The 23,431-nt window shown below is 36.6% G+C and overlaps 1 protein-coding gene across 1 annotated transcript; it reads right to left on the bottom strand.

The window, feature by feature from the left end:
• Positions 1-3,368: 3,368 nt before the first annotated feature.
• Positions 3,369-5,835, bottom strand: LOC133517975 (uncharacterized). The gene is made up of 3 exons (XM_061851489.1): positions 5,481-5,835; positions 4,294-4,732; positions 3,369-4,053 (listed from the first exon to the last, which is right to left on the bottom strand). The coding sequence occupies exons 2-3, from the start codon at positions 4,567-4,569 to the stop codon at positions 3,868-3,870; spliced, it is 462 nt and encodes a 153-aa protein (XP_061707473.1). The 5' UTR covers positions 4,570-4,732; positions 5,481-5,835; the 3' UTR covers positions 3,369-3,867.
• Positions 5,836-23,431: the final 17,596 nt, after the last annotated feature.

The raw sequence follows: 23,431 nt of genomic DNA, 5'->3' as shown, positions 1-23,431 counted from the left end.
GACTAGAATCGTTTGACTGCGTTCCGTTGGTAAAATTGAGGCAAAGATGTAGTTGGGCGTGGACATAGTAGTTGAGGAAGAGTGAGGACATCTAATAGATCAAAGGTAGGTGCCATAACCTTTAGGTAGTGCCCGGTAAGATGGCGCCACTTTTTGAAATTTAACAAATTGAACACATATCAGTGAAAGAATAAGGATAAAAGTCAAATGGCGTTCTAAAAGTTTTATTTATGTGTCGAAAGATGGCAGTACACGTACGTCGCTACAAAGTTTTCTTTGACGATACGCCTCTATTTCAAATTCTTTTTGGCCCTAAGTAAACCCGGGTGCACAAGTCAACCAACATGGCAGCTGCTGTGTTAGGTAGAGATAAAGAGAAGTATTGTAATAAATAAAGACGTTATTTTTTACTTTCAGAGACTAAGGGGCTGGGGGGCTCTAACTTTTAAACCATGCTTTTTGATAATCCAGTAACGTAGTCGCCTCTTGTAATAGGGTTCGTTTGCATCAAATCCAGTAGTTCCGATTTTTTGCAGACTTTTTTATGATGTTGGCCCAATGAATACTCCCTAGTTTGTGACTCGAGTGCCGAACGCAACTTTGACAGAAATGTAAAAAACCGAGAAAATTCGATTTCTTTTTTAGATCTAGGCGATTAAATTAAATTCCTAAATTATATGAAAATGATATTGAATTGAATTGGATTGAAATATCTTTTATTCCTGAGACTTAGGGTGCCTTCCGACCAGAGATGTGCTATGCTATGTTTTCATACATTTGAAACGTAGCTGCAGTTGGAGCTGCGTTTCAAATGTATGAAAACATAGCATAGCAAGCATAGCACATCTCTGGTCCAAAGACACCCTTAATTATACATTTTTTTAATCTTATACAAGCATCCACTTATTTATTTATTTTTGTTTTTACTCTTTCTCTGTTTCTTTTTTTTGTCAGGTTGTCTTTGAAGTAGGCCTCCTCCAGGCGGCGCCACTCCCCGCGGTTTTTTTAAGAGTCCTTTCCAGTCTTCAGGAAAGTCATAGTCCCAACTTTTGCATTGCATTGGGGTCTTTTCTTTCCTCTTGGGTACTATTCTGTGACATCTTTTGTCCATTTGTCCTTTTGTGAATGCATCATGTGCACTGTCCATTTCCATTTGAGACGGGTTCTGGGAAACATCTTCTATTTTGGTTATATGAAAATGATATACTTACCCTAACTTGCCCTAGTTACTAAGAGCAGGAAGAAATATAGCATAGATTGGACCTGGGAAGCTGACCCTTCCCCCCTCCCCGCGCTCTAAGTCACAAACTTGGATTAATCATTGATTAATCACACAATCAACAAGTCTGCCAATAAACAGAACTACCGGATTTGACGCAAACGCTAATGTAGTTATGCTAATAAAGTTACTGTATTATGACCCTAGATTCTAGGGCCTAGAGTAATGATTTTCTCAACACAGATTAAAATCTGTGTCAGACTGTTTTGCTGTTTTTGATAGGTATTTTACATTTTTTTAAAGCGCTAGAGCACTCCAATCATCGAAAAAAAAGGCCCAATTGACTAGGCCGCAAAGAAAATCACGGTATTCAATACTGACACCAATTACCTGGTCCAAAAAACAAAATAGTCCGACACAGATAATAGTTTTTTGAGATTTTAGTTGTCTTTATCGCACTAATTTTAGGAGCCACCCCCGTTACAGCAACGGAGATATCCACCTAAAATTCTTAAATCTGAGAAGGGGCACAGCTGGCCTTTCCTCTTTCAAATATCAAATATCAAACATTTATTCAGCAAATAGGCCACAGGGGCACTTTTACATGTCCATTTTTACAAACAATAAAAATTAAAAAAAAAAAAACAATTACGAATATCGAATCGATGAAATAATAAATACTTTATTAGAGATGTATACTGTCTCTAAATGTCAAATTACACAAAAAAACTATGATAAATAAAATAAAACCATAAAATACTAAAATTCTTTAGAGATGTATAAGTTGTATGTATTATTCTTATTATGTTTGGATATGATTTGATTTTAATGTACTTACTAACCCCTAGCTATAACGATGGTACTAATAATTTTTTTATGGAATTCTAGTAGTTCTGAAATAAAAATATTTTATTTTATTTTATTTTATTTATAAGTCTCTAAGTGTCGGAGATAAAATATAAAAAAAGATATTAAATTATCCTTAGAGATGTAGAGGGTCACCAAAAAAGGACGCTTTAAAATGGGCGTACGTAGTGCAAAGATAATCACTTCTACCCATTGTGACATCGGTACGGGTGAATATGGAAGTACGGAACCCTACTCTGAAGAGTCTGAACATGGCCCGACACTGCGGGTTCGACAGAAAAAACCCGCTCTTTTTCTATATGAAGTTGTTATATGGACGACCGTAAGGTAGAAAACTTAATTGTGCTTTCGAGCGGAGAATTCTTGGACATTTCAGTAACACAAGTAGGGTGAATTCTGGAAAATGTGTAGTGGTTGGACAATGGGCATTCAGAAAATCAGTGCAGCGTAGCGACCAGAGGGCCTACCGTGAACCGCGTTCGTGGTTCGCGGCATCGGCAGAGCCTCAGTTTCCGACAAGATGGACTGATTGGCAAACACTTGAGATTAGCATACTTTGAAAGCAAACTACCCATGTAACGGTGGACGATCCTCAATTATAAGGGAGAGAGAAAGTTGACCTTGTTGAGTTGCTAAGTACTCGGACAAATATTTTTATCAGAGCCCCTAGTGTAAATTTATTCGATAGCGAAACGTGATGTACGCGTTTTCGTTAAGTCTCAATTTGTATGGGATTTAGAAACAGCGCGCCAAGCGGGACGTTTTGGAAACTCAAAATCCCATACAAAATGAGACGTAACGCTAACGCGTACGTCACGTTTCGATATCGAATAAATTTACACTAGGGCTACAGATACCTACGGTTTACTGTACTATTTTCCCATGACCTACTCGTATAATTTATAAGTCGCGACTTTAAAAAAATATGTTTGTAAGAAAGTTTGAAGTCATCCCCAAAGGGAATACTAATTTCATGTCTAATTATATTTATATAATTTTCATGTGTAATTGGTTTTTTTAGGTCCCAGCGTGTGTTCCGAATTCTAAGATGGTACCTTAAGAAACATTCAGACACCTTAAAATTAAACTTTTTAGCAGGAAGGTGATGAAGGAATAAAACGGTATTATTAAATATAATAAAGTCATTTATTGTAATAATTAAGACTAATAGGAACTTGAAACAGAAGGCTTAAATTAAAATAAATGCAAGAAAAAAAATTACTCGACTAAATCTACCCGAAATAATACTGAATACAAATTAATGGGGATTCTACTAAACTAATTTAAAGTAAATAAATGCAATCACTTAAACTCAATACTTAATAAAAATCTTACTGACAATCACATACAGGCAGTCAAGCAGGCAGGTTCATGTCTCTGAGGGCCTCTATCCTCAGAGTCACTCTTATCATGTAATTTAATATGCTGTCTGTGTAGCGAAAGGTTAATATTATAATAATTAACAGCTATAAAATTGTTGCAAGGCGATAAGTAAATAGCCTTTAGTGTATTATATTAATTGTTTAACCTTTACATTTTTATTAACGTCCTACAACCGTACTTTGAACTAGATAATGCATAAACGTCTGGCGGTCTGATGTAAATTCCAACGCTTCCTCTTTCGCTTTTCAAGTTGCGAGATTAGAAAGCCGATGAAAATAAATATTCCTCAATGTCCCGCATGTCTCCCCGTTGTAAAAGGAGAATCTGTGATCGATCTTGATTTCGAAGCAACGATACAGTTGTGATGTCTAACGGCTAATGTAAATCCAACATATATGTTACTCCGGTATGTCGCTAAGTCGGATGCCTCCAGGGCGGCGGTACATGCGCTCGCTCATCGGCAGCTCGCCGACGAGGAACCGGTCTAGCGCCTTGGTGGCCATGCGCGAATGCCCGGAACTGCGGAACGCCGTGCTGGCGTCTTGGCCCGCGTACTCCAGCATTATGTCGCCTCCACCGGGATGCTGTAACAAGGAGAACGAGTTATAAATAAAAATCTCCTGTCATTAACAGAACAGAAACTTTTAATGCGAACGGTTGAAGCTGGAAGAAAATAGTCGGATTCAGAAAAATATTTTGCGTCTAGGTTGCTGAACAAGCTGACTCCAAAGCAGTACCAATAGTACCAATTTAAATAGGGCTCAGAGAAATCTTGGTTTTAATTTAGGTATAATATTGCTAAAATAACTGAAATTGAAACTCACCTCATCAATGAAGGTAGTGATGTCGTAGACACGGTCGTAGATGACGACCCAGCAATCTCGCGGAGTGTCGTGCTGGCTGACCTCGGCGAGGGTGATGATGCGGTCCTTCGGCTCCTCCCGGGGCTCCTGCCAGGGTTCCGGCTCGGCCTTCACCCAGGGGTTCACCAGACGCAACGCGGCCATGGTGAGTGCCATCAGATCCAGATCTTTGTTTTGTGGCACGGCCAGCGGAGCTGACGAAAGGCTCATTTCAGAAGCAGTTTGCACCGTTGCCATCTTGATTTTTCTTCTTTAAACTTTCAAAAGAAACTTCTTTAAATTCAATCTAAAAATCAACCTTCTTCAATCTTCTTTAAATTTCTGCGTCAAACTTCAAAGCTTTCAAGCGTTGATGTCTTCAGGCGGACTAGATGCGAATGAACACCGGTGTCTCGCTTGTCTGTAAAGGAATTAAGAAACCTTATAAGTACAATTTTCACTTCATGTTAGGGTTGTCGGCTATTGTAATGCAGAAAAGTTAGAAACTCCTTACAAGTAGGTTACCTATGCAAATAGTTTTCTTTTTAGTTGTTTATGAACTTTACTGTTAAAACGACATTTTAAATTGGCAATGTAAGAGGTTTAGTGTAGCAAATAAGTAGGGATGCTGATGTCTTCTATTGGCAGCCCTATTCAATGCGGCAGAGCGTGAATAGTTACGTTTTACTGGATACAGTTACTTGTATAGAATTACACGGCTAATGCCCGGACATGGAATTCGCAACACTATTCTTGGAGATCATTAAATGATAATTTGAGGAAGATTTTTTTTTATGGCAGTAGAAGTTCTTATCGGATTGCTATTATCAGTGCGTAGTGACGCAAATGAAACTTCACGATAATTCGGTGACATGGGGTTGACCTTTCGTTATCATTAGATAAGTTGTAAATTAAATTAGGCACTTTTTGCACATTAAAAAATATGAATGAAATGTAAAGTAACCGTAATTGGACATATCATTTTTCTTTCTGGAAAAATGTTAAAACTTTGTGCAATAATGTGTGTATGTTTGTGTACTTTGAAAGCTAGAATAATTCAGTGATCAGTATTACGTCTAATGTTTATTGCAAATCAATGCCCTGACCTATTCTCAGCACCCTTATCTAATGATATAATAATAATCTGTTTATAAAAACACAATATTTACCTTTTAATCAATGCACTTGCGATCCGTTTGCTATCTCTGTTGCTGCTCGAAACGCGGAGAATGGCAGTCGCACCAATTGTCACTTTTCCACCACTGTTCGTAATCTGGTTGTTTATTTACACAAAATTCAGGATGATGCATGAGAGCGTAGATCATTGCCACCAATTAATATAGACGTGTCATTTATCAGTAGCGATGAGTGAATGAGTATGAGCGGGCGGCGCGCAGCTTATATAGGTAGCGGCGGCAGAGGCGCACGCGCCGCGATCTGATGTAATAATCCGTTATCTTGCCGCGTGCCCGCCCGCTCTAGCGCCGCCCGCCGCTGCCGATGCCGCCCGAATCGTACTTATCTGCTTCATCCCCTGTAATGCTGTTTAGTCAATTAAGTGCCTTTATTATTTTTACTTAAAGATTACGGTAAGTGTCATTGTTTTATTGAAAGCTTTTACAATTAAAAACGAACTGAGAGGAGTACCTTTCGCGGATATTTAGCGCCCAGTATTGATATTGTAGACCAATGATGACCAATTGATGGTCCCGGGTTCAAATCCTGGTAAGGGCATTTATTCGTGTGATGAGCATGGATATTTGTTCCTGAGTCATGGGTGTTTTCTATGTATTTAAGTATTTATAAATATTTATATATTATATATATCGTTGTCTAAGTACCCTCAACACAAGCCTTATTGAGCTTACTGTGGGACTTAGTCAATTTGTGTAATAATGTCCTATAATAAAAAAAAAAAAAAAAATAATAAAAAAAAATGTCTTGTGAACCGACCGTAGAGATTATAGCGAGCTGAGATTACCGTGGGTATTTACCTAAAATATTTGGCAGCAGAACTAGAAAGACCTTGTTTGAAAATAGTACATCGGCTTCAATACGAGTATTAGAGAAATAAATGACTAGGTGACTGTACTGAAATATACAAAATAAATTATATTTTATATGGGTTTTAATATCTTCATTTGTTTAAGTATAACATCCATGTCTTTAGCTCCAGAAATTCGATTATTGATATGCATGTAGGCATAGTGTTATTATTGTACACGACATACATTAGTCGGTATTAGTGACGTATTCGGTGAACGAACCCGCCCTCGCGAATCGCGCGGTGATCTTCTAACGTCAACATATTGTTATCTATATATCGGTAATAAGTATTGGGATAAACAAGGTGTCGTCACTTCCTACCAAAGTTTTCCTTAAGATCAAGTATGGAATAGTCTGTTTAAAAATCCCTATTATGTTTTCCAAGAATTCTGCCGTCATGATAATTTCCATTCGGAGATAGGTAAAATATAAAATAAATCGTATGTTATTCTAGTCTAAGTTGTTCCTTATTATAAATTCTGATCATCTGATGCAAAATGTTTTCGCGATTTCATTCTAATTTTAAAGCTAAACATCTAATTGTGCATTAATTGGCATCAATGGAGACGGATGACGCAATGTCGTAGAAAAGTTACTACGCGCGCTAGTGAACCGAGGGCGACGTTTGCCGCATCGGCATTTTTGTGCCGAGTAGGTGGGGTCCTTTGACTTGTAACATTATCTAATAATTACTTAAATGCTGAAGATCGGACATCCTGACTTAATTCGTAGAGGTGACCAAATGAGGTCGAAGGAGGTAAAGTCAGTAAGTAGATTAGAAAGTGGCCGTTGGCATCATGTCAAACAATTCTTCAGAGCACAGCCCATTGTACAAGCGGTAGAACAACACACAAGGAGGCAAAGTCAAGTAATCAATGAAGAGAAAATTAATATTGGACCACTTCTAAGGTGGAAATTCTTTTCGTTGTCTTGTTTGGACCACTCTGTCTCGCTTGTGTGTGAAAAAATGTTAAAACTAAATTTAATTTAGTACATTTAGTTCGTTATACACGAAAAAAGGTTGATAATATACACCGTGTTTTTATTGAATTTCGTTAACTCCGGGATATGGGTAAGTACGTTTAAGGAAACTAAGTGGCATAGTTAATAATAATTATTTTTTACTTTTTTATAAAAAGTAACTAAATATTGAATATAGCGTTGTTGTAACACGGGCGTAACATTTAATTTAACCAAACAATTGAAAACTGTAACATATCAATGTCATTTCGAAAATCGATCGTCCGAGATAGTACTTACGTTTGTTAGCAAATGTATACTACACTCGTACTAAACGCTAATCAATATGCGAACAGGCCCTTAGGTAAGTGTATACGCTTGTAAGGGCCTTATAAGATAAAAATAACTTATCGATTATCTCCGAAATGGAGTTAATTAGAATACCGGTGTCTTTGAAAAGTTACTTAATTTAAGCTCAGGAAATGCACCCTTGAAATTAACGGAAATAAAAAGAAAACACGGTGTATTATAACACAACAAGGAGTCCCTAGCATCAAAATGTACGGCAGTCTCTTACAAACTTCCATCCCCTAGTTTAAAGTTTCAATTATTATTTTTTTGTTGCTTGTGTACTAATACTAGCTTACCTACATACCAAGCTTCAGCTTTCTAGGACGTCAGAAAGTACCCTTAGAAATTTGATGATCATCAGTGAGTGAGTCAGTGACGGAATCGGGGTTTTGGCGGGGGCACTACCGTGCCCCCAGATAAATGGATCGATCTGGTAAATGGATGATTGATAATACTCGTATTATAATCGAAGTGTAATTGAAGCAGCGTCATCTATGTTTAGATGACCCCGTCGAGATTACAAATCTACGTATATACTTAGAAGACTCATCATCTGACTATATTCTAAAGATATCTTAGGCCTAACAACTTAATAGGGAATATTTATCCATGGTTTACACTTTTAGGCAACGTAAATGAGGTTTAGTCATACATTCTAAAATTTCTAAAGCGCACTCGAAACGCCTCGTACTAAATGATGGTAACAGCCGACGTCAACGATTATTATTTAACGGAAAATTAGTTAATTGCTATTTTTGAACGTAGAATATTGCGCATGTAGAATTTAACGTAGACTAGTATATATTTAACTACATACCTAGTGAACCTAATAGGTACATTTATTTTTATTTAGGGATTAATAAAAAAAACAAGTCCATTCATAGTTCGTGATCAGCAACGTAGGCTACAGGCTTCGTTACTAATTAACAAATGATATAATCCACAACAAGCTTTGTCAATCTTAACACTATATTAAATTAGGCCCAGTCCCCACCCCGGACGGCAGCCGGCCCAAAAGTCCCCATGACACTGGCAACACTGCCCCGTTGAATTGCCAAGGAGATATGATTGAACTAGATACGATCCGGAGCGAGGATCGCAACCCCCTTTTTCTTAGTCGCCGACCCAATTCCCACACAAACTCCTTACCTTAGCCTCCGCAACCCAAGATCCCGCAGTCTCCACTGCAACTAGTATGAAATCATACGTTGGTTCCGATGCAGAGTATTAATGATATTTTATTTAATACTTACTTACATAAAATCAGAGTTCAAAATCATCAAAACATTGGGTTTTCTATTTTAATTCGTATTCATACTCGTAATATTTTCGAGCATTGTTTTGATCGGTCTCTGCTATTGATTTATTGCATAAAAACATGTCAATTCATCGCAATCAAAACATTGCGTACGTCACTGCCGTCTGTTACGCTCCTTATAGATAATAAAGTGATTAATGAAAAATATTTGTGGCCCAAGAAGGGGCTCGGCGTTTCGTACAAATCGTACGATGCCATTTCATGGCATGAGGTCATTGACGTGTTTTGTTTATTTTTCTTAGTTTCAAGTTTTAACATTACGGAGGTTAAATAAATCAAAAACATTTCTAATTACTTACTACATTCTTACGCATGTGTTTATGGTTTAGTGTAAGTACGTACTAAATGTACCTACGTCTAAATTAGGGTTCTAATTTTCCTAGCTATCCTTCGCTCGCTATCGATCGCTTACCGTCTTTCTAATGCTAAAAAAACGAACTATAGAAGCTTAATCGTTATTAAGTTATTGTTGGTACCTAACAGGTTTCCATCTAAACTAGTCAGGCGTTGCAGTTTAGCCACACCTTCGGTAAGTAGATACAGAAAGTGGTGAGTCGGTGGAAGTAATCTTTAACACTTTGTAAGGCATATAAGGGTGTCAGAAATTATGCAAAATGTAACCCTATCATTTTGAAATAAGGTGGGAAATATGTTCCCTCTGCCTTATAAAGGTTTTACTTAATTTTTAACTCAACTCAACTCTTTAAAGTTCAGCGACGGAGTTCATATATCTCCGAAAGCTAGGCTATATCGATAATAGAAATACCTATCTGTTTTTTGTTTTTAAATTTTGATAAGCCTTGAATCATGTCGTGTAAGACGATTTGTATACAATATACATGATAGCTATCAGTTTCCAAACATACCAGTTACTTTCCATTGCGTCCTTCAATATGACTTCATAATGCAAAATAAGTTTATATTTTTTGCTATTCATCTAGTTTTATTCAGTTAAAGTATGGTCATCATGTACGATAAGCTGTTTAATCTAAATGCCTAAGTATAAGGTTACCCATAATATACATTTTATAGTTTAATAGTCACCCACAGATAATAGAAAATAATAATGTTGATAAATATTACCTATTATTAACTCAACATTAGGTACCTATATGACCGCATGACGTATGTATTTTCTGGTAAAAACTTTACTGAAATTTCAGTAAAGTAGACTTTCAGCCACTGGTACGTTTTCGACCCACTGGAGAAAACTCGCTCCTAATACTCATTCAAATTACTAAGAGAGCCTTTAACCTTGAGAAGTGACCACCAAAACTAGTTTTGGACATATATGGGTTAAAAAGATAAACAGTGGTACCTATTGATAGGGAGTGCCTGGGGTTTATCAGTTATCGCTGCACGTTGTTCGTCCGATTACCCGGCGTAGCATGGCTCGGAAATTGTGACTTGTAATTTGTAATTATAGATTACCTTTAGGGTGTTTTTTCCTAAAGTTTAATGAACTATGTATTATCTTGTGAGCGTTTTGGGGTCACCTGTAAGAGTGTCTCATTAAAGTCATTAATAAAAAATAAATTATAAAACTAGTTTTGGTTTGTGATGTAGGAAAGTATTCGTGATATAAACTATGGGAATATAACTAATCAACTCGGTCAAATACTTTTATTACTGCTCCATATTGGGTTTGGATGTCAATACTAACGGTTTATGTAACAGTATGTCAAATGTAAAGTAACCCTAAACAATTAAACAACAACGTGGCTCAACAATTAAAGTCCGTGACTTATGAGGTTAAGAAAATTTTCATCATATTTTTGCTCTTTGTTTGAGCTTAGATTCATCCTAATAGTGCAGGGACGTCCCAACAGGCGGGCTGTCGATCGTTTGTTGCATTCATTCAACCTAATTCATCCTATTAAGAACAATACAAATTAAAAGGTATATAACTATATACGTTGGCAAACCCACTTTGTCAGTAGAAAAGGCGCGAAATTAAAATTTTCTATGGCAGGACAAACCCTTCTCGCCTACATTTTTTTTAAATGCCGCCTTTTCCTACTGAGAAAAACGGCTAGCCGAACTATAGTTTACACATTTAGAATTTGTTAAGTAATAAATAAATAAATATAAAGGGGACATTCTTACACAAATTCACTAAGTGCCACGGTCAGCCAAGAAGGCTTGTATTGTGGGTACTCAGACAACGATATATATAATATACAAATACTTAAATACATAGAAAACATCCATGACTTATTAACAAATATCTGTGCCAATCACACAAATAAATGCTCTTACCGGGATTCTAACCCAGGACCATCGGCTTCATAGGCAAGGTCAGTTCACTACCCACTAGGCCAGACGAGGTCGTCAACCTCCGACGACCGGTGCGTACCGGCACGTACGGTATAATCGTACGTTACCTAGTCACAGTTCATGTGCAATATTAGCATGATATAAATATCGATACCTAATACTAATCATACATATTATGAAAATATCACTATGAACTTTGCCCAATGCAACAGTTGGAAAACAAGATAGGCGATGAGGTTTTTACTGTTCCTCTTTAGTGCGATCCGGAGGGAAGTGGAGCGATATCGAGAGGTCGAGCCGAACGCCGCATCTTGGGTTCCGGACAGAACCGGTTACGCGCTTAAATCAACATCCATTGACACTTACGCTATGAATTGAAGTAAGTAATAGACAATTAATTAGATTATCTGAATTATAATAGGCTCGATTTTAGGCCAAGGCAATGTAAGCGGCATGCATTAGGTACCTACTACAATTCAAATGAATTTAGAACCATTGCTTTAAAAATACTACCACATACTGGGGTAGTTGGTCTTGTTTGTACAAATAGATGTATGTCAGTTGGGTACGGTTTCCATAGGTTAATTACAAGTTACTTTATACTTATAAATACTAGCAAATATAGCAAATCAAACAATTAGATTAGCCAGTTCCCTTCTAAAACGTTGTTATTCGGTATAATTTTGCAGAAAATGTAGTGTGCAGAAAGTAACACGTTGCTGCTCCAGGGCATTTTACTTTCCAAGTACGTTTTTTTCTTCTTTTTCGATTAGCAGTTAAATATTTAACTTCCTATTTCACAAATAACGATACTTTTACCTTTTGTTAATTGAAAGTATCTCAAGAAATACTAGAAAAGTTTATGCTTAGTCATATTTTTTTAAACTTACACATATTTACTATTCTCGTATTCGAAATGAAAATTAGAGTGTTTAACTCGGGTGAAAGACATTCATTCATTTCAATCGAGGTAGTTTGGCGCTCGAACGCACAGTGAGTTATCCCTCTGTTAACAATCTACTATTGTGTAGTCTCCGTACCTACTTAATATTTAATTATATTTTTATTTGTAGACCAATGCGTATGGGAAACTATAGACGTAAAATTAGTGAATAATTGAATAATCACTTTATATCTACAAAATAAACTACAACCATAGAGTAAAGTACCTAAGTATAATACAACCCAGAATTTAAAGTATACTTTAAGAAATAAAGTAAGTTTCCCTGCGAAAAATAGATAAACGGAACATAAGAATAAGTAATCATGGCGGAAAACAAAAAACATCTACTTTCTATCAAATACTAATCTTAATAATAGTTAATTAATAATTAATTTGGGTTTGTCTGAGTTTTTTTCTACATATTTTGTTTAACTCGCTTCATTCAAATACTTAATACCTAGTTACACCGATAATTTTGGACTTTGGACTACACATAAAAGATATGACGTTTTATACTGAAATGTTTCGAAGTAAGTAGGTGCTTGCTTTGTGAATACTAATCAAACATCAAACTTAACTGTTTTCGTAAAACGACAGATTACAAATTCGGGTTTGGCGCTGCGGAACTTTGAGAGACTACGTTATTTTATCTTCACGGCTAAATTTCTAATTAGACCAGGCTAATTACCTCACTCATCATTTCTAAGTTTAGTCATATTGTCGATGTCAAGGTGTCAATAAGTTGCGCGGTGTGCCATGCCAGCGGCCTGGGCACCTTAATTTAGCACGTGAAGCGGCTGACGCAACGCGCACGGCGACAGCGTGAGCCGCGGCCGCCGCGGGTTTAGCTTGGGCGTCGGATTCGCCACGCGTGCCTCGAGTGTAGACGGTGTTTGTAGACTGGGACCACGTGCTTCCGTATGCATGTCCGTCAGACTGGCTCGGCATCTTGTAGTAAAGTCGTTTCGCTAGGTGTAATGACACTGAAACATTTATTTTCAGCAGCTATTCAAATTGATGTAGTTAGGTATTACCGACAGATAAAACATTTTTAATAGTATTAAAAAAGACATGCCTATGTATGCATTTTTCTACATGATAAACGACTACATACTTAATATTGTTTTTAGTCTGTACCAAACCTAATCTAATTTCACTGACACCAATTTATATTTTAAAAGTTTAGAAATAAGAACTGGTGCGCGTTCTCACGTTTAAAATGATTTAATCTAGACCTCATGTAGGTTATTAAAACGATTCTAGCCTATAAAGATCATTAAAGTAATACGTAAAATATATTTACTATATACTTTCACTCGAAAAGTCTCCCTGCCAACCTACTCTCTGTTCTGTGGTAGTCGAGAAAAGACAAGTTAAAATTAAATTTAAAGTTAAATTATAACCTTAAAATGCAAATTCTCGCAAAAGATGTATATATTACATATTGAGATGACATCGGTCTCCGGAATCTAAGTTGTTAGAAAAATACTACTTGGGTATAATGTGTAGTCCATTTGTAACCCGTCTATCAAAGGGTTCAACCGGGCCGACGTTCACCTTCGCGGGGGTCGTTCCATTCATTCCATGGCGTCACTTCGCGTCGCGATAACGTATTTGCTCTACCTTCGGATGATACTTGCCCGGTCACTGTTGCATCACTCGTTTTTTTTGTTCGTGTTGTGTCTACAGTTTCGCTAGCGTATGCTATAAGTACGAATAATATTATTTGCTTCGGTGTGCACAGCTACAGTATCATGTTTTGAGGATTTACCTTTAAGCATATAATTTATACTATTTGATGATTAGGAAGATTTAATTTTGTAGCCTAATCAAGTTTCTGTACACGAGTCATCCGCATATTTAATCAATGTTTTTATTTTCACTTTTACTGTAACAATAGATCAGTAGTTAGTAGATGAAAAATGAAATTTTTTTTCATTAATGTTTTTTTTTCAACACACTTGCTCAAAACGACGTTATTATTCCACCGATTTTTGGCACATAATCCTAATCACGCGTGCTTTTTCAGTATATTATAACACTCGTGCTTTTTTATTATATTATCAGACTGAGTTAAGAAGGTAACTGATTGCTAATAATATGCATGGAAACGGAGCCTTCTTAATTTGGTCGAGTAATACATTTTTTTTAACCAACTATTAGGTGTTTCAAATGTTAGTTCAAAGAGGTTTTATCACACCAAACATAATTAATAGATTAAATTATCTCGTAAATTTCATTAATGAATTAAACATAACATTTTATCGATTTGATCTCCATCCGTCGAATTAAAAAATATTACCTTTTTTACATTTTTTTTATTGGCTGTTGGTCGATTTCGTTCGCGCCTTTGCCTAGCACGCGCATTGTCATCGTGCGTAAAAAAAATAACGCGCCAGCCATTCTCCGTATTTGTCATAAAATGGGAATAGTTTTGCATGTTTTTAGTTTATATATTGACGAAAATGTCATTTTCAAGCATTAAAAATGAAAAACACATAAAATTTACGCTGCCAGTAATACTAATAGAGGCAAGAACTGAGAACGATAGCCTTTTACCATCAACATCGGGTGAAAAATAATTTGCGTCATATGAAACTTTTGTTCAATGGGAAATCAGCAAAAACGCCCAGTCTTTCTTAGAAAACGTGTTGGTAGCTTACTTCAATGAACTGGCGAATAAGTGCCTACAAGCCCAGCACGCTTTGGTGCAATGTTAAAACTATAAGCCACCATTTTGAAAATTGAACGTACTTTTACTGTTTTGACAAAATAAATCTAATTTATAAGTTTTGTTTTTTCCTCGCAAGTGTGTTGAAAAACGTCGTTTGAGACGCGTGTGCTAAGGTCATTACACACATCGGCTTTCTTATTGCGCGCTCGCTTGCAGCTCGCGCGCACAATATCGCTTCGTGTGTGATGACCAACTTAGCACACTTGTGTCATTATTATAGAAAACTCCGAACCTAGGCAAAATAAATTCGATTTTTTTTCGCAGGTTTGTGAATTTAAAACAACTTGCGTGATGCTTAAATGGTGCAATTGTCCGTCCGTCTGTCTGTCACATCGCTAAACATCTCGAAAACTACTTAAGCTATTTATTTGAAATTTGAATAGTTATGACTATGTATAAGCTAACCCAAACACATTAAACTCTGTTTTCGCAGTGAAAAAAAAAGAACAAAATGTATTCGAATATACAATTTGAGCTCTTTCAAATAATACCTCACTTGACCTAGTCACTAGACTTTGTAATTTTGCCCCCTCTTCATATTGGGCATTTTCCATAGTTAATAAAAGTAAAATAAACAATAATACTTTAATTGTGTTTGTGTTAGCGTTTTCTCGAGACATTTAGCGATGTGACAGGCAGACAGACGGACGGACAGAGTCGCACCACAAGGGTTCCTTTTGTACCTTCTTGGTACGGAACCCTAAAAACTCTCTAAACTCGCTGATTACTGGTGGTCGGACATCTCCCTAAATATAAAGCCCACCTTATCAATCTTATCATTGTAGATCCCAATAATTTTATACAACAGAAAATAAAATCTTAAATGTTTGAGTCACGTTATTAAGAGGAATTATCAGCTGAGCCCCCTTCTCAGATTTGAGAATTTTAGATTAATACATATCGCCGTCGCGCTGACGGGGGCAGCTCCTAAAATTTTATCAGCTGAGCCCCCTTCTCAGATTTGAGAATTTTAGATAAATACATATCGCCGTCGCGCTGAGGGGGCAGCTCCTAAAATTAGTGCGATAAGGACAACTACTGATGTGCCGAATGAATCTTTCCAAAATTTTCCATATTGGAAAGTTCTGGAAAATTCTTATTATTTTGTATGAGGATTGAAAGTTTCCGAAACATAAAATGGAATTTTCTTATATTTCTGTGATTTTTTTCTTTTTTTTAGAAACTTTCCGCAAGTTGCACATCTGTAAGGACAACTGCAGCTTAGGTGAAAAATGTAACCATTAATTACATTACATTACGATTCAAGACACGCGTCTTCGTGAATGACACGATCTATAAAAAGTGTTTGTACAGTCAAGGTATTAAATATGGATACGGTCAAAGTGACAAAAATATGTACACACTACCTTAATATATAGGCAATAAGGTCGTGTATACATATTTTTGGCACTTTGTCCGTATCTATATTTAATACCTTGACTGTACATCAATAAGCTTACAGGTCAATTTGAACTTACACTTACATCAGAATGACATCATTTAGATGTCATTATAATGTACGTACGTTATCGTACATTTTGTTTGTACTTGTCCATACATGTATTGGCGCGAGCGATACGCACGATAACTAAATGACATCATTCAGTCAGATGTCAGTGTACGTTCGAATTGGCCTGCCAGATTGATTACCTAAAAACATGAGTTTAGGTTGATACCATATTAAACTGACTGAACCGTACCCCTAGTGTAAATAAATTCGATTTCCAAACGTGACGTACGCGTTTGCGTTTAGTCTCATTTTGTATTGGATTTCGAAAGAGCGCGCCAAGCGAGACGTTTTGGAAACTCAAAATCCTATACAAAATAAGACTTAACGCAAACGCGTTCGTCACGTTATGATGTCGATCAAAGTTACACTAGGGGTACTGAAATCTGAACTTACCCAGGTATAATAAGTATATATTAGTCGTAGACGTCGTTACATATTTTATTTTTATAGTCGTCACTTTAGTTGATTAAAGTAAAATAATTATTTTTGACGCTAAAAATGCTTCTTAAATTTTTTTCTCTGAAACAGAATGGTTGTTATATCTTGTTTGAGTGTGTTTTCGAAAATCTTTGAAGGAAGACCAGCTCTTCTTAAACTATTTTTGGAGTCTCCCTCTAGACCCACAATCACTAGCATTTTCGGATGTAATACCCTACTTATAATAAAAACATGAACATTTATATTTTTTAAATAAACATGACACATGCCGTAGAAGGGCCGGTCCGGAAGCCCGCGATTGCCGCGGACCAGGGTGCATTTTTGAATTTCGAGTGCTCGATTTCGTGTAAATTCTCTTCAATTTAGCTCCACTACTAGGCATTTTAATTCTACTAATATAATTGAAAACGAGTGGTCAATACCACTAGATTCCCAATTTCTATTCGTCGTATTTCTAAAATATCAATTTGCCGTTTTCCACAGAATATCGAGTGACGAATTCGAGCGCTCGAAATTCAAAAATCAGCCCCTAGGTCCAGGCACTCAAACGCCGCAAATATGCGTTCCGTTCCTAACGAACGAATACGAGTTTGAGGCGCTTTTTTTTAAAAGAACATTTTAAAATTTATAAAGGAAGTGCCGGTCAGTGTCTTGGGCGACCAGGGGGCGGGCTCCTTTGTCCAAAGATTAAATCTGGCGGGGAAAAGGGGCAACGTTACCTCAACAATTAGTCTTAAAATTTATGTATGCATGGATGGATGTAAGTGGGTCTGTTTATTATTAGCTAAGGTATACCTGGGTCAAACTGGACTATTTTTCGGCGAGTAGGAAGGGTGTCCCAAAAACAAAATTACTTATTTCTTACTAACTTTTTCCCTCGAATATTTAATGCAAATGATAAAGAATAAAAACAAGCTTTAATTATTAATTCACTTAAAGCCCCTTAACTAATAAAATAGTTTAGGAGTAATCTACATTCAAAGTTGAATTACATTTTTTTCAAGACACCGAATCGAACACTTGCATACGTTGAAAAAATCTGGCCTTTTCCATTAAACATCAGATTTTTTTTTTCTTTTTTTATAATGTTCGTAACACACGACTGACACGACTGAGCAGTTATTACTATATGGCAAGAGGGGCGGGATTAAATGGCGTCGCACGTCATACGATCTTACCCTAGGTACCCTAGGTTCGATCTTAACCGGGTATATATAGATAGGATTCTAGATCCTGTACTCAAATTAGTTTAAATTAGAATGCATGGAAGTAATAGGCCAATTCGAGTTTTAGTTATTCGATATGTTTCTGTTCAGGCTATGTCTAAGTACCCTCAACACAAACGATATATATAATATACATATAAATATATAAATAAATAGAAAACACCCATGACTCAGGAACAAATATCCATGCTCATCATACGAATAAATGCCCTTACCAGGATTTGAACCCGGGACCATCAGCTTCGTAGGCAGAGTCACTACCCACTAGGCCAGACCGGTCGTCAAACTTTTATCATACAATATAAAATACTCATTTCACACCTAATCAAATAAAGAAAGATTTATTTGGTTACCTATTCTAAATAAAAGTTAGACCACATTATGTACAAGTAGGAATTTGACCCAATCTTTTCCTACGAATGGACACTGCTCTGAAATTAAAAGATAAAATAAATAAATGGTGGTTGTCTAACTCTTCTGGTATCATACAGGTTATCCTCAATTTTTTTTTCAATTAAATCAAAATTCATGCGGCGCACTTTTTATTTCAAATTTGTCGAAATCAGATGGAATGGCCCACAAATCAATGTAATTTAATGTAGTAAACACGTGCAATTAAGCGCGCTAACTGGATTTATCCGCTTTGGTTAAGAGTATTCCGAGGAGCATCACTAGTAATTATTACAATTTAGGCACTGGTCCCACCGCGAGCGAGTAAGCTATGAACTATCGGCTATTTTCTAGCTCAAGAAACGAACAAAAGATAATCGCTTTCGTGTAAATAAAAGAGAGAGATATATATTTATAGTTCATAGCTGGCTTGTTCACACCGCCGGCGAAGACACTCTCCCACCGCCCGGCGAGTAAGCGATAATTCCATACAATGTTTACTAGCCGCCCGCTGATTGTCAACTGTTTCTAGTACATAATTTTACTAGTTGATAGCCGAGCTCGCTGATAGTTGGCGGTGGGACCACTGTTTTCTAGTTGACCGCCGCGATAAAAGCTATCGACTATAAAACTAGCTCAGCGGTACTCGCCGGTGCCTGCTTGGCGATCAGACCGATCATTTTACCTTATGAGGTGGATGCGAGTGCACGTATTTACAATGAATTTAAAACAATCATATGAACTATCTTTGTTGTCCAGTTCGGATGACGATGATGATGTATTTTATAAAAGCGTGTGTGTAGTGGCAGTGGCAATTTTGAAGAGACGGAAGAAAAAAAAAGATATTTTAAAAAGAATGACAAGAAAATGTTGGATGCAAGAAATTGAAAGAGATCGATTTATTTAACAAACATTTTGATTAGGATTTTCTTTTTTTTTAACACCTTGGCTGCGGCAATTAAATATACCTTGTACATAGTTAACTATACTTTGCAAGTGGTCGATCGACCTTATTATATAAAGGAAAAAATTGCGGGTTAATCGCATCTACCTGTCTCTACCGCACTAATAAGGTACCTATTTTTGTAACACTCAATTGTAAATTTTTCTTCATAGTAAATGTACGAAAACATTTTTTTTTATTTCTGACTTTTTTGTACATTACCGAAAGCTGACCCACGGAAACTATTGATACTGGATAGGAATAGAATCGATAGACATAATAAAAAAGTTTGTCAAAAATTTTCTCGCACCACGTATGTTTTTTCAAAAATCTTTAAACGCCAATCTTTATTAATTTGAAATAGAAGGAAGGTCTTCTAAGACCATTTTCGCTTAGCAGTACGAAATCTGGTGGCTGCACTCACTGACCCAAAATCTATTTCCACCCTGTATAGGTCATTGGCGAATAGGGCCCTCTTAAGTTTTTTACCTTTATGCTGGGCCACCCGGCTGAGCTAGTGGAGCGAGTAATCGCCCGTCGCACGCAAACACTCGCTTATAGCTCAGCGTCTAAACTAGTAAAACTATACTCGCTTCTCGCCGCTCGCCCACTAGTTTGTAGTTTATAGTTTCACTCGCTTATAGTTTGTAGCCGGCGGTGGGACCAGTGCCTTACAATGTATATGTGTCATTAAATTAGAGGAATGACAAATCTTTTAATGATTTTATTGACTCGCGTAGGTATTTACGTAGATATTTGATCAATTAACTCAATCGTAGACATCACGCCGAAGTAGTTATATTTTAAATAATGGATAATTTACTCGTAATTGCAGTTGACATCAACATTATATCGTCCATACTTGCACCATTGTAAGTAACTCTGCGATGTGCGTAAACATATTTACATAGTATGTAGGTAGTATAACAAATATACCTCGTCTACTTATTATATGCCATTCATTTATTACGTAAGAGAAATTAGGAGGACGGGGTTCGAAAAGATACGAACATTTTATAATTTCTATGAAATTATGACGTTTAAAATAATACTTCCACACTCTATGCTTTCAAACTGGGCGTAGATTTAGCTTAGACGGACTCCAGTACCTTTGTAGGTACAAATAAAAGTTCCAAATGTATTTTTTTTAAAGCAAAAACGAATATAAACCGAAGCTGGTGGATGGGACCGGAGATGAGAGAGCTGGCAGCTTCCTCGCCCAACGCTTGAGCATAGCGATCCAGCGAGGAAATGCTGCCAGCATCCTCGGCACCATACCATTTTAGATTTAGATTTTTAGTTTTATAGTAGATTTCGTTTAGTCAATTGTAGTTTATTTGTATAATTTGAATTATTGTAATTGTATGTCAAATCTTATTAATGAAATAAAAATATCTAAATCTCATATAAACCAAATGTGTATTCATTTTTTTCTTAAGATTTTCTTCAGATTCTTACGTAATGCATCCCATTACGTAAGAATCTAAAGAAAAAATTGAAATCTTTCATAGATCAATAATTATTTCGAATATCGATCGTCCGAGATAGTACTTGCCTTTAGTAGCAAATGTATAAACTCATAGGTACAGTCAGCGTCAAATACTTTGTAGCAGTCAGAGTGGCCAAATAGTTCGGTACACCATACTAAATATATGGTGTACCGAACTATTTGGCTACTTTGGTTTCTACTAAGTATTTGACGCTGACTGTACTAGACACTCATCAATATGTAAACAGGTCCTAAGGCAAGTGTACATGCTCGTAGGGGCCTTATTAGATAAATATAAATCATTGATTATTCCCAAAATGGAGTTAATTAGAATACCGGTTTCTTTGAGAAACGTACTTTTATTTAAGGGTCACCATCAAGCTTTGTTCTCCATACAAACGTCTAGCTTGATTGCTCTGAAATTTTGTACTTACAATAGGATAAGGCATATATATCTAGTCCTGTAATTCGTTTATGTAGCTTCAGATACTATAGTTAAAAAAATACAGCGAATTTAAGTTTTTCATACAAAACTTGTTTTTGCTCTATTTTTTTTTATAAACTGAAGATATATAAATTAATTACAGGATTAAATATTCCTCATATCATTATACATATGTGCAAAGTTTCATTACAATCCAACACGTAGTATCGTCCGTTTGTATGAGAAGGTGAAATTAAGAGTTTGGCGGGGACTGTAGGAATGCACCCTTGAAATTAACGGACTTAAAAAAAAACACCGTGTAATTTATACGCGATAAGTTACGAGTATTCCATTAGTCATTGTTTGTTAAGATGGCATGAGGCGATATTATCGCGGCAGCTCCAACTTTAGCAAAACAATAATCTATAAGTACCTATATCGTACACAAGCAATAAAGCCTACCGATAACGATAACCTACCCCATACACCCTTTTATCTTCTTTTTCTCATGGTTTTATCACTGTATGAGTATTTTTCCTAAACTTACTCGGGTTCCATGTGTTTATGGAAGATAACACTTATTTATTTTCCATTAAGTACTCTTCTCATAAATTACAGGGATTAATTCACGAATGTTGGCTAAAGTTGTCATTTTTTTGCGCAAAAGTTATATGTCTAGAGTTTTTAGTTAGGTACTGTAAACTTCAACATTGCCTACCATGCCAAACATTTGCCTTGCTTGAAAACACAGTCATTCTCTATTAAATAGCTATGTATGTCCTATTTGTCTTAACGGTCACCCTTTCCCCTGTATTAAAAATTAAGGGGGTCCCTAACGCCAATGACCTTCGATCTGAATCCCTTAGTATTCTAATTTTGATATTCGAATAATCGGCTGCTCCGTTTTCAAATATTCCAATATTTTTTATTACTCGAAAAAATCTATTTTATCCGCTATAGTTACAGTTTCTGTGTGTTTTGCAGCGTATTTACAGCAAATCAAGCAGGAACGTCCGTCCGTACGTGTAAAAAAAAACGCTGGTGGCCTAGCGGCTAGAGCGTGCGACTTGCAATCCGGAGGTTGCGGGTTCAAACCCCGGCTCTTACCAATGAGTTTTTCGGAACTTATGTACGAAATATCATTTGATATTTACCAATCGCTTTTCGGTGAAGGAAAACATCGTGAGGAAACCGGACTAATCCCAATAAGGCCTAGTTTACCCTCTGGGTTGGAAGGTCAGATGGTAGTCGCTTTCGTAAAAACTAGTGCCTACGCCAAGTCTCGGAATGAGTTGCCAAGCCTGGGGTCCAGGCTCCCATGAGCCGCGGCAAAATGCCGGGACAACGCGAGGAAGAAGATTCCTCTCGATAGGCGTCGTGAAATTACAGTTAAACCTAACTCAATTTCAAAGAATTTTCTCTCTTTTCCTAGCGTTGTCCCGGAATTTTGCCAAGGCTTATGGGAGATTGGGGTCAGCTTGATAACTAATTCCAAGACTTGATGCAGGCACTACTTTTCAAAGAAAACGAAATTGGAAAATATGTTATTTTTACGGTGAGGCTAATGCTCTTTGTAGGACTGTAGGTACAACCTTTAAGTTAATCGGTCATTCTGTTTATTCAGTACACGAGTACCTTAAGCGAATATTCGAAGTCTAAACCTTGCTCCTTATCGCAAATCGCAAATTTGATCATACCCAATCTGCCCAACTAATGTAACACCTTTAACTGACGAATCCACCCTGTTGTCAGCCAACTTTTTCCCTTCAATATCAATAGAATGGCCTTTTTATAGGACTCTGAGCGACTAAAAGTTGATATTAAATTTATATTTAAAATGAAATTTTGCCCGCTTTCCATAATAATTACATTTTCGTTAATAAATATAAAAAAAAAATACTCTCGATTTGTTTGGCTTAGCGGTGTTCATAACTACTTATGCTAAATACTCTCGAGATATTTAGCAATGTGACAGACGGACGTACAGAGTCGCGACATAAGGTTCCTTTTGTCCTTTTTTGGTACGGAACCCTAAAAACACGCGAGTCTAGATCTAAAACGAGCACACAGC

The sequence above is a fragment of the Cydia pomonella genome, chromosome 5 (assembly GCF_033807575.1).
Source record: "Cydia pomonella isolate Wapato2018A chromosome 5, ilCydPomo1, whole genome shotgun sequence".
Classification (NCBI taxonomy): domain Eukaryota; kingdom Metazoa; phylum Arthropoda; class Insecta; order Lepidoptera; family Tortricidae; genus Cydia; species Cydia pomonella.
This window is presented reverse-complemented; position numbering and strand designations above follow the sequence as displayed.